Here is a 12,522-nt window from a genome sequence, read left to right on the forward strand (position 1 = left end):
TTTGTCTGGTGACTTGGGATCTTCGCATAAAAGATGGTAGTTGTACCTCTTGTCATTGTAAACTTTTTTTGTTTTAGGGTAAAGCCACTTCACTATATCTCCTGGCTAGTGGGACATGAAGGCAAAGGCAGTGTTCTTTCCTTTCTTAGGAAAAAGTATGTATCAGATTTCAATACTGTCCACTGTAATAAAGTGAAAAATAATATTCTAAAGTGAAAATATTTGGGAAAATTGATCTAAGATTAAGAGGCAAATTTTCTTGGTAATTCCCTTTCAAGTTTGTGGCAGCAATGTTACTTAAGTAGTTTAGGATATTCTGAGAATTTACTTCCTTATTGTCTTGGTACCAGAAACAAAAAATACAACCAGAATTGGAGACTGACACTTGGAGCACTGCATCTGAAAAGTTTTATTTGGAAACCTCTGTTTTTGTTAGAGTTGAGGATTAAGGTGCTACTTTAAACATGAACAAAATGCTTGTTGTAAATTGGTTTTCAAATCCCAAATGTTGAGAATAGAGATGTTCTATGAATTCAGAATTGCAAATTTATATGTAAAGAAAATGAATTATTTTTCTTACCTATCATGGCCCTGAAAGTTCATTGCTTCCCTTACAGAATATTTGGATAACACAGAGTAAGAAGCATTGTTCCGTACAGTGTAAAAACCAGGCATGTAATCAGCACTTGCGGGAAAACAAAGTGGTCATGATTTGTCCCAGCAGCATATTTGATCTTTAAAAAACATTTTTGGTTCATGCTAACTAAATCTCAAGAGAGTGTATGCCCTTCTAGAATGTCCTGTTTTTAATTTTTATTTCTCAGAGCTTTTACCTTTCTACCAATTCACAAAAAACAGTGTATCTTGTAGTAGTCAGTTTTGGTATCTCTGCAAGTCCTTCAGGCAGTCCTTTCATTATGCAAGTTTGAAATAAGCTCAAATAAGTGTGCTGTAATTATAGTCAGTCATACTTCAGGATAGCTTTTAACTGGAATAATGGATACTGGGTTTAATTCTTCAATAGATTTTGGGCCCTTGCATTATATGGAGGAAATGGTGAGACAGGATTTGAACAGAACTCCACCTACTCTATCTTCAGCATTTCTGTGACTTTGACTGATGAAGGTTACAAGCACTTCTGTGAGGTAAACCTTATTGTAACTTGGATTTCTGACCATTTTGGTATTTCCAAATGTCAAAAGAATTTTATCACTTTGACTTTTGTCTTCAGGTTGCACATGTTGTATTTCAGTATCTGAAGATGTTGCAGAAAAGAGGGCCAGATAAAAGGTAACCATTTAAATCCTTCGTAGTGTGTGGTGTATCTTTACTTTTTTGATAAATATATATATGAGAAAAGATGCAATGAATCACTGGTGGAAAAAAGCTTCAGTTTAAAAAAAGCCCCAGGAATTGTAGGTCTCCATAAAAAAGCAATGTGACAAACAGCAGAGGAGCGGTAACTGTCACCAACTGGGGTTTGCTGACCGCTCTTGTATGCTTTAGGGAAAGGGTTAGTGTTCAGAGAGCACAACCTTATGTGCTCTTACTTTAAGTCATTTCCATGTAAATGACCCAAGTGCTCTGATTTTAGGGCTGGAAAAATAAAACCAGTTTATCTTAAACTGTTCTTTAAACCAATATAGATAAACTGGTGCTAGCTCCTGTTTATGGACACTTCTTTCTGTCTAAGAGCAGTTTATTTTGGTTTAACTTAAAGTTGTTCCTAACAGACTTAAGGTAGACCAAGTAAGCCTGTTTTAAAGTGCAGTAAGTGTCCATGCAGCCTTTTGCACTGGTTAACTAAATTTAGTTTAAAATAATACTGCAGTTAAACTGGTTCTGCTCAGCATGTAGACATGCCCTTAGTGGGAGACAAAAAAGCAAGAAGTGGAGAATTCTGTCCTAGGCACTTGCTAAAGACATCCCTGCATGCCACATCCTTCCCAAATAGTAAGCTCAAGCATTTCTGAATGTGGTTTAGTAGTTGGAGCCTGAGACTAGAAGTCATGAGTTCTGGGTTCAGTTTTCAATTCTTCCACTAACTTGCTGTCTGATCTTGACTATTTTGTGATTCACTGTCTCCATCTATAATAAGGGGATGATTATTTACAGGAATAATGAGGGCCAACTGACAAGGGTGTAAACTGCTTTTGAGATTCCAAGATAAAACGAGTTGTATGTGTATTTTGAGTGCACCTCTCACCAGGTCTCATAGATGTATGAAGAATTATTGCAGAGAAACTGACTTGAATTTCCACTCTGATATCTTGCCTAGAAATAGTGTTTCATTTGTGTCTTGGTAATAAACGTTGCAATATAATGGTCAAACTTTTTTTCCTCCTACAGAATTTGGGAAGAGATCCAGAAGATTGAAGCTAATGAATTTCATTACCAAGAACAGGTATTAGTTAATCTTCATCAGTTGCTTTCTGTGTGTACTCAAAAAGAAAAGGAGTACTTGTGGCACCTTAGAGACTAACAAATTTATTAGAGCATAAGCTTTCGTGAGCTACAGCTCACTAATGCATCCGATGAAGTGAGCTGTAGCTCACGAAAGCTTATGCTCTAATAAATTTGTTAGTCTCTAAGGTGCCACAAGTACATGATTTCTGTGTGTAGCTTTTCTGTTGGAGGATTTGCAAAATTCTGATCTCGCAATACTTTGAAAACATAGATGAGAAGGCAGAACGAGAATGTGTTAGAATTCATATTCTAGGTAGAGCAGTGTTAGACTTTTGACTTGTGAAATTGTCCTTTAACAAAACCAAAACACAACTCGAATGTTTTGCATGTGGTGTTCTTCCAAGGGCCATCATCCCTTTCTTCACTTTTTGATCATCTTTCTTTGCTGCTTATGGTCAGTTTCTCTATCTTCTGATTTTATATTGTGAAATACTTGCAGATGGAACCTTGTCTTGTTTACCAGTAAGGTGCTATGAATGCTAATGAAGCCCTCCCCACCCGCCTTCTCCTCCCCCCAAGCATTTCTGCATACTCTTATTTGTGGAGAAACAGCTCTTGGTACTGTGACACTTTGGGGCACTTAACGCATCAGTGCTGCTTTCTGTAATAAGGGGTGGAGGGTGAGTTTGGCCCACAAGGGGTAAGGTGTTAATGCAATCCTTGTTCACTATTAAAGCAATAAACAGTTAAGTGTGTCGTCTGTGGTTTTGTGTCAAGTTATCACTGGCTTACTGCCATTGTAATAAAAACTTTAACCTTTTAAGAAAGATACAGGAAAAGAAGGAAAAACACTTAAAAGCATTTAAAATGGAAAGTATTAAGGCTGTAACAGTATCCATTATTCCCTTTCCCTTTAGTTAGTCTCTTACAGGAGAGATGCCTGTTGGACAGTATTTTCGATGGTATTAACTGTCTCTTTTGAGGAAAAGAGAAAAGGTTAGTTTAGATCAGTGGTTCTCAAACTTTTTGTATTGGTGACCCCTTTCACACAGCAAGCCTCTGAATGTGACCCCCCCCCATAAAATTAAAAATAGGGATTTTTAATTTAATTTAATGGTGGCTTGGGTTGTCAGCCCCATGCATGGTTGATGGACAGCTCACAACCTCCACGTATTAACCTTGTGACCCCCAGTTTGAGAACCCCTGTTTTAGATGGTTTGGAGTTGTTGTTGAAATCCAACTTTGCTTCCTTTAAGACAAAACAAGACACAAATGCACACACAGTGGGAGAGAAGGATAGCAAGGACAACGCTTCCTCAGCTCTCGTCCCCTAATGCCCCTACTCTAGTTGCGCTACATTGATGACATCTTCATCATCTGGACCCATGGAAAAGAAGCTCTTGAGGAATTCCACCATGATTTCAACAATTTCCATCCCACCATCAACCTCAGCCTGGACAAGTCCACACAAGAGATCCACTTCCTGGACACTACGGTGCTAATAAGCGATGGTCACATAAACACCACCCTATATCGGAAACCTACTGACCGCTATTCCTACCTACATGCCTCTAGCTTTCATCCAGATCATACCACTCGATCCATTGTCTACAGCCAAGCGCTACGATATAACCGCATTTGCTCCAACCCCTCAGACAGAGACAAACACCTACAAGATCTCTATCATGCATTCCTACAACTACAATACCCACCTGCTGAAGTGAAGAAACAGATTGACAGAGCCAGAAGAGTACCCAGAAGTCACCTACTACAGGACAGGCCCAACAAAGGAAACAACAGAACGCCACTAGCCATCACCTTCAGCCCCCAACTAAAACCTCTCCAACGCATCATCAAGGATCTACAACCTATCCTGAAGGACGAGCCATCGCTCTCTCAGATCTTGGGAGACAGACCAGTCCTTGCTTACAGACAGCCCCCCAATCTGAAGCAAATACTCACCAGCAACCACACACCACACAACAGAACCACTAACCCAGGAACCTATCCTTGCAACAAAGCCCGTTGCCAACTCTGTCCACATATCTATTCAGGGGATACCATCATAGGGCCTAATCACATCAGCCACACTATCAGAGGCTCGTTCACCTGCACATCTACCAATGTGATATATGCCATCATGTGCCAGCAATGCCCCTCTGCCATGTACATTGGCCAAACTGGACAGTCTCTACGTAAAAGAATGAATGGACACAAATCAGACGTCAAGAATTATAACATTCAAAAACCAGTTGGAGAACACTTCAATCTCTCTGGTCACTCGATCACAGACCTAAGAGTGGCTATACTTCAACAAAAAAGCTTCAAAAACAGACTCCAACGAGAGACTGCTGAATTGGAATTAATTTGCAAACTGGATACAATTAACTTAGGCTTGAATAGAGACTGGGAATGGATGAGTCATTACACAAAGTAAAACTATTTCCCCATGGTATTTCTCCCTCCCACCCCACCCCCCACTGTTCCTCTGATATTCTTGTTAACTGCTGGAATTAGCCTACCTTGCTTGTCACCATGAAAGGTTTTCCTCCTTCCCCCCCTGCTGCTGGTGATGGCTTATCTTAAGTGATCACTCTCCTTACAGTGTGTATGATAAACCCATTGTTTCATGTTCTCTGTGTGTGTATATAAATCTCTCCTCTGTTTTTTCCACCAAATGCATCTGATGAAATGAGCTGTAGCTCACGAAAGCTTATGCTCTAATAAATGTGTTAGTCTCTAAGGTGCCACAAGTACTCCTTTTCTTTTTGCGAATACAGACTAACACGGCTGCTACTCTGAAACTTTTCATTCATGTTTCTTTTTAAGGATGAGCCCTCTAATGTTGCAGGGGTGGGGAGAAATCGATGTTTGAGCACCATGAGTAAGGATTTGTTTATGAATTGCATTTAGGCTCAATAACCAAAACTAAAACTCAACAAGTGCAGCACACAATAAACTCTATTTAGCAAAAAAAAGTGAACATTTCAGATGTCTGATGTGTGAAACACCATTTTACTTGTTTACAGACTGATCCAGTTGATTATGTGGAAAGCCTTTGTGAAAATATGCAGTTGTTTCAGAAAGAGGACTTTTTGACAGGAGACCAGCTTTTGTTTGAATACAAACCTGATGTAAGTAGCACTGTAGCTCTGAACATGTATTTGAGGTGTACAAGCTTGGGAAATTCAGACATATTGGACTGGGTTTTCTAGGTTACTTGCATCACTTCTGAAATGAAAAAAAATGTAGAAAGCAAATCGCGTGATTACAGATCTATTCTTAACCTTTTGTCTTCAGGATTTTCAGAATAAATTTAAGTTTTACAGCTTGCCAGACACAGCTAAAGTTGCATTTAAACTCGGATATTGGTTTATCTTTGTAGGTCATTGCTGATGCCCTTAACCAGCTCTGCCCTCAGAGAGCCAACATGGTTCTGCTGTCTGCTGCCAATGAAGGAAAATGTCACCTGAAGGAGAGATGGTTTGGGACACAGTACAGTGAGGAAGGTAAAATGACCATTTGAAGTGTCTGAGGTGACAGAGGCTATTAAACAGGGTGACAATACAGCATGCAAGTACACAGGAGGGGGAGGATGATTTCTCAACTGTGATCTTGACCTTATTATGAGTCAGTAGAGGCTTTGTCCTATTCTATAGCTACTCTTTTCTGTCTGTAGCATTGGCTGAGTCCCCCTCTCTATGCCGGATAGGCAGATCCTTTTGTTACAGGGTCTTTTTTGGGAGGGGGAGAGTCATGGTGATGCTTCCAGTTCCCCAAGTCAGTACTGAATAGAGATTAAAACTTACATAATGAAGGCTAAGGCAATATGTTTTTGGTAACATGATGCTAATGCACACAGCCTTGCATTTAAAGCATGACTATTGCTTATAAGTTTGCTTAAAGTGAGGTTTGAGCAGAGGCTTAAGAGGAGACAGGAAAGGTGAGCCAAATGGCATCAGGAAAGGATACCCAGTCTTTTGGCTGACAGGCATGGAGAGAAACATCTAAAGGAAATAATTATTATTCAAAGAGTCTGTAGCTAGATAGCTTATCTGCTTTCAATTTAATGTTTTTCACAGATATTGATAAATACTGGAGTGATTTATGGGCCAGTGACTTTCAGTTAAATGAGGACTTGCACCTACCTGAAGAAAATAAATATATAGGTGAGTGAGACACTAGTATTTAGTGGACTCTGTCATTTTTCTCTTCCCTGACATTCCCTTTGAGGATAGGGCTTTTCCTAGGACATGGTCTTTGTTTTTCCTTTTTTATGAATGTTCAGTTTATTTAAAAACTGTTTCTACTGAAATAGATAAAAATTCAGAAACAAATGTTTCCATATTTTCTATTAGACTTTTATAAGTTTACGTTTTTGCCAAATTTGACCTGACAATGTCTTTTTAAAATACTCCTTAGTACAAGGACCAGGTAACTAAGCAGAGCAGCCATGGTGCACTCGTGAATTGCTTGCATATAGCTATGAACAATGGTACCTGGATTACTGAGAGAGCAGTGTTAGATTATTCCCTGCTCTTCTGGGGGGGAAAACAGACCCTTAAATAGCATCTGGATCTGTTAATAGAAGCAAAAAAAACCCAAAAAACTTCGCTTGAATAGGCTATAAAAGGCCTCCTCTCTTTACAGTGCAGTGACCCATCCATTCTTCACGAAAGGGCAGTGTGCGACTGAATGTACTATAGTGACATGAGAGAGGAGAGCAGCCTGCCTACAGTTTTGAAACCTGCACAATTGTGTTAATGGCTGTGGAATTGAGATACAGTAACCCACATATTCTGTTTTTACATTAGCCACTGATTTTGCTCTGAAAGCACCTGATTGCCTGGAGTCTGAATATCCTGTCAAAATACTAAGCACACAACAAGGCTGTCTGTGGTACAGGAAGGATGATAAATTCAAAATTCCTAAAGGTAATGCCTGTTAAATGATATATTACACACAATGTGCAAAACAAAACTTTTCATATACAGTAGTAGGCATCTAAAATAGTTCTAGACATTTATTTAGAGTTAGGACTTGTAGCTTCACTTCCATCTTATTTCCAAACAGCACTGAGAATCACTCTATTTGCCATTGCACTTTATAACCCCCCTTTTGTGTTTAGCTCCTTTTTTAGGTGGCTTAGGTTTGGAGCTTGGTATTCAGATTTTTGGCTAGGGAGTTATAATTCCCCCCCCCCCCCCCCCCCAACTAGTTGTTCAAAAATCTTGCTTCTGCTCCTCTTCCCTGCCATTCCTAGTTTCAGTTGGTGTTGCTGTCTAAGGTTTAGAATGTGAAGTCTTGAGGACATCCATTCCTCATTTGGACTATTGTTTCATTGGATTTTGCCTGACTATTGTTTATAAGCCTGCTTGAAGTGATCGTTAATAAATTCTAGGTGCCACTTGCTTGCATTTGGCCTAGAAATTGTGGTAGTTCCTAGAGGCCCTAATCAAAGTGACTGGGTTCCATTATGTGAGGCACTACACATACATATCTGCAAACCCCAAAAGACAGTTCCAGCTCAAGAGTTTACAGTTTAGGTAACTAATTCAAGTGTGACTTGCAGGCAGCAGCATGTGGTCTCTTTAGACCCTTTGTTTTTGTTTATGTGCTGGCAATTTTCTCCCTGTCTGCTATCACTGGTGCATTAAAATATTGTATAATTTCTCTTTTTGTTTCATTAATCTCTATTCTGCACTACTTTAAAGTAATGTGTTCCTCTTTCAGGGCATTGTGTCCCAAAGGCAAGGATTCCACATCTTTCAAAATTGAAAAGACACAATTTCATGCACGTCCTGTTTATGGAGAGCTGTCTGGCACAGCAGTTTTTACTAACTGGAATACCAGACCATGTTGTCTGGAGATTTTCTTTAGGAATACCAATGGGATGATTCATGAACACACCTCTTTTTCGTTTGTGTTGTTAAAGGATAACTTTTTTGCTTAGAGCTAAGCAGCTCTAAAGGCCAATGCTAGAGTCATGTTTTAAGAATCCTTAAAGACTCAGTAAAGTATATTTCAGGACTAGGCACCAAGAGTGCAATTCCTGGAGTTGGCAAAGCACCTAATCTCTTTAGGTCTCATTTCACCAAATGTAAAATGTAGATGATACTAATGGTGAAATGAGACGCTGCCTCACGAGATTGTAGAGTGGAACTCATTAACGTTTGTAGAGAGCTTTGACATTGTTTAATGGTTAGTGCTATAGAAGTGTAGATTGTTGTTATACCTCTAATACAATGAGAACCATGAAAACAAATATTTATTATTTACTACTTGGTGGCACTATAGCTGATGTATAGGCTTGGAAGGATTAGATTTTTATCAGAAAATGTCGATTTCACTGTACAAATAAACCGACATCAACGATAATCAAAATTTACTGATGGGTAAAGTAAGAAAAATGCTGCTTGAGAACTTATTAAAGTTTGATTTAAGGATATTTACTTTCTATATTTTGACATGTGACATTGACAATTTGTAATTTAATGGTTAAAAAGCTTTATCTTTTTGAATCTTTGACTACTGTCATTAAACAATTGTTTCCTCTCCAGTTGTCTGACCCCCTTCTAATTACCTGTAACAAGGAACATTTAAACTGATTTAAAAAAAAGAAGAAAGTGCTTAAAAATAAACATCTATACTATTCATCAATATTTTTTTAAATCAAATTCTGCCAAGCCTACTATAATTTGATAGTTATTTCCCATTCTAAGTACTGGGAAATACTGCAGTATTTCCGTTACCACTCTTTACTAACTGCTTGACAAATGGAGACTTCTTTTGGCGGTGTAACTGAGGGCAGAATTTTTCAGAGTATCTTACTCTGGAAAGGAATCTACTTTGAGTTTGCGGGCTTGGTGGTTACAGGAACTGTAGGTTTTTTGCCTTTAAACTGAGAAAATGTGACCTGGAATCATTGAGACTCAATAAATGTGGAAACAATGTTGCCATTTTTGAGTTATGTTTTCAAGCAGGATGGCATTTCAATTTTCAGTTAGTGACGCTCTTTTAGGTTTGTATATTTTTAGAAGTTGTTGTTGTGCAACCTTTGCATTGCTTTTAAATAAAAGTATAACATTAATTTTTGGCAAATATAATCCAAATGTATAAAGATAAGGTCTCTGCCTCAGTCAGTTTACAATCTGATTTTATATTGTCTGTTATCAAACTAAATATGCCTCTTAACAACTCCCACAGTATAAATGTGTTGTTGTGTCGCCCCCTCCCCCCCAAAAGTTCAATCGTTACCCCTTATTTTGAAGGGAAGGTTTAAAGGGTAAATGGGGATGGAACGGAGCTACTTTGGTGATTTAATATAGATTAAAAATGTTGTCTCAGCTGAACAGACATTTTCACATGGTGTTCAAATAAAATAACTGACAGGAAACAACAAATGGGGTGAAGGAAAAAATAGTTAAATGTTTAAAGCTGCATGTGTTTCTGCAGTTGCTCATTTGTGGGTTTTTTTTCCAGCTTATATACGTTTCCATCTGATATCTCCACTGATACAACAGTCTGCAGAGAAGTAAGAATTACCTGTCTCATGCTTATCTTGCAAAGCAGCTAAAATTCCTATATAGGGTTAAAAACAACCCCCGCCTCCCCCCCCAATTAACAATTGGGTTTCCTCTATCTTCATTATGTTCTTTCACGTTCTTTACAGTTCAGTAGTTTTAGGGGAATGGTTTATTGGGAAGGGGAGAAGTGTTCGTGTAGGAGAAGGGAAGTGTGTAAGAATTTTGGTACGGTTTTCCCATGGTGAAGGGCAGGGAAAATGAAAGTGACACAATAATAGCGGTGCATCTGCTCGAACAGAATGTTTCTGCAAAGGCTTTGCGCTGAAAAGAGTTGCCTGTTGTAGACACTATATCCAACAACTTGGGGAAAAGTGTGTAGGTGAGGGGGAAAGAGATTGAGAGCATCAGTTGGAGAGCTATAACGTGAGCACATTACACAGACTTTGGATTACAGTTCAGCATATGCAACTCGTCCTCCCATTCATGGCACTCCTACTATCCCCGAGGTCGGACTATCAGTTGTAACAAACAGTATAGTGACTTTATCATAAGACCACTAAGGAGCTGCAAGGGAGGAGTGGGTTTTTTATATATCTTTGTAAAACTATTTTTCTGAAGGTATTGGTCTGAATTTTTAACCAGAAGCACTAGGTTCTAATTCTCTATGGCACTCAGAATTTTTAACTGGCTTAAAAGGACTTTTTCTTAAAATATCTTTTTATACCTATTAAATCCTAATCATAGCAACTACCACTTCAAATAAAGCTGTCTCTCTCAAATTCCTTTAGCATATTTTCTATATTAACATCCCAATATTCAACAAACACACTTTACTATGAGCTGATGTTGCTTGAAATATACATTCTTTATTCCAGTTGGATTTTAAACCACATATAGTAGGGGTTGCTTTTGTACTATCCTGGTGTGCCTTTTAAAGTAAATAACTTCTCTTTTCTCATCTGATGCAAAAGTATTTTAATTAATGCCAAAATGACCTCTAGTAGCCCTGTGTTTTTTGATAGAGAGAAATTCACATCTTTGTGTTTGTAGACTTCTGTGTTACCCAGGACTAAATTTCTTGCAGAATACAAGTCCATTTTTTAAATTGGTTTTTGTGATTTTAAGTCTTAAATGTCTTCAGTGAAATAATTCTCTAGGACACTTCGGCATATACCCTCAGACCCACTGACTTTATGGTGGTTTGTTTTTTCTTCCTTTTTGGTTCCCACTTTTACCCTTTTCTCCATGCAGTGTGGTGCTTTTTGATACTTTTGTAAATATCCTCACCCACAACCTTGCCGAACCAGCATATGAAGCTGATGTTGCTCAACTGGAATACAAGCTAGTAGCTGGAGAGCATGGTTTAGTCATTCGAGTGAAAGGATTCAATCATAAACTACCAGTAAGTACTAGCAGTATGTTTTCACTACTGTAAGTCAACCAGCCATTTGCTGGGCATCATTTTCTAAACTATTCACAGCTCTGTCCTTAAATATTGGTGTCTATTAGTGGTCTTGCAGCCCATTAATGGTTTTGTATACAGTTTAAAAAAAAATAAAAATCAGTCTTCCTGTTGAGACACTCATAAATCTGCAAGAGCAGAGAGTGTGTGTAAATTTCCAGGTTAGCCAGGAAGGCATGGTGACGGGGATTGATGCTGGTGGGAGTGTAGGGGGGAATCACACCCAGCATGAAGTGCAGGAGACGTTCAAGAAAGCTGGGTATGGAACAGCATTCCAGAGGTGATTAGATGAATTTATTAAAAGTTAACACATTCTTCCCCCACACCACCCTCCTTTCCCCCCCCCCCCCCCGCTGACTTACTCAGCACATGGCAGCCTCAAATGCTATTTTTCTCTAGAGGCTGATGGGATAGTTTTGATGAGGGAGAGTAAGGTTGTAGTGCAGACAAGCCTATTACTGGGTCAGGGGACTTGGTTACAACATGGTTAAAACTTGTAGAGTAGACTTAACTAGGTGGAAGCCTTGGACAGTTCAAATTGCAACTGGGTCCTTTGACTTGATTACAGTTGTAGTATATATGGGGCCAAAGGGTATCCTTTGAAATATACACAGCAAAATCTTCAACATGAGGGAGAAGGAAAATCATGGGGGTGGAGAGAATTGAGGCTCTGATCTGTACTGCATTCTGCAATTTTTTAATGCATTCTCAGCTTCCATTAATGTACATAATTTTTAAAATGCACTCTTTTCCTCCCCCCCCGAAGAGATACAGTAGTCAAAATAAACAAATGTTCTGCTGCCTTATTAAAGGAGACCTGCAAAGGAGGGATAATAGATTAGTGCGTGCATGCAACAGGATTTGTTTGTGCTTGTCCTTTATTTTAGAAATATTGGGAATACTGAGTCTTGTCCTCCCTGTCTTTTTGGGGGACCAGAGAACTGGAATGGGGGCTTTTGCAGCCCTCCATTGAAGGGGCATGGTGGTTGAATCTTTCACAAGGAGAGTATTTTTTTTTCCAACTGTTTAGAATGCCTAATAATCAAAACAGACCCTGGAGATTTAAACAGTCTTGACTGAATTCCCTTTCCTTTCTGACTTGTTCAGGTATTTTGTGACATCATCCTA

General features: G+C 38.8%; 1 protein-coding gene across 1 annotated transcript in view; it reads left to right on the top strand.

Annotated features, from left to right (window-relative positions):
• Positions 1 to 12,522, top strand: part of NRDC (nardilysin convertase) — a 44,757-nt gene that overhangs the window by 18,959 nt on the left and 13,276 nt on the right. The window contains exons 11-20 of the mRNA XM_038412729.2: positions 78 to 155; positions 1,025 to 1,145; positions 1,232 to 1,290; positions 2,350 to 2,404; positions 5,436 to 5,540; positions 5,792 to 5,915; positions 6,489 to 6,575; positions 7,221 to 7,340; positions 9,889 to 9,940; positions 11,184 to 11,334. Coding sequence (XP_038268657.1) covers positions 78 to 155; positions 1,025 to 1,145; positions 1,232 to 1,290; positions 2,350 to 2,404; positions 5,436 to 5,540; positions 5,792 to 5,915; positions 6,489 to 6,575; positions 7,221 to 7,340; positions 9,889 to 9,940; positions 11,184 to 11,334 — 952 coding nt within the window. The remainder of the gene's footprint in view (positions 1 to 77; positions 156 to 1,024; positions 1,146 to 1,231; positions 1,291 to 2,349; positions 2,405 to 5,435; positions 5,541 to 5,791; positions 5,916 to 6,488; positions 6,576 to 7,220; positions 7,341 to 9,888; positions 9,941 to 11,183; positions 11,335 to 12,522) is intronic.

This window comes from Dermochelys coriacea, chromosome 8 (assembly GCF_009764565.3).
Source record: "Dermochelys coriacea isolate rDerCor1 chromosome 8, rDerCor1.pri.v4, whole genome shotgun sequence".
NCBI classification, from domain to species: Eukaryota; Metazoa; Chordata; order Testudines; family Dermochelyidae; genus Dermochelys; species Dermochelys coriacea.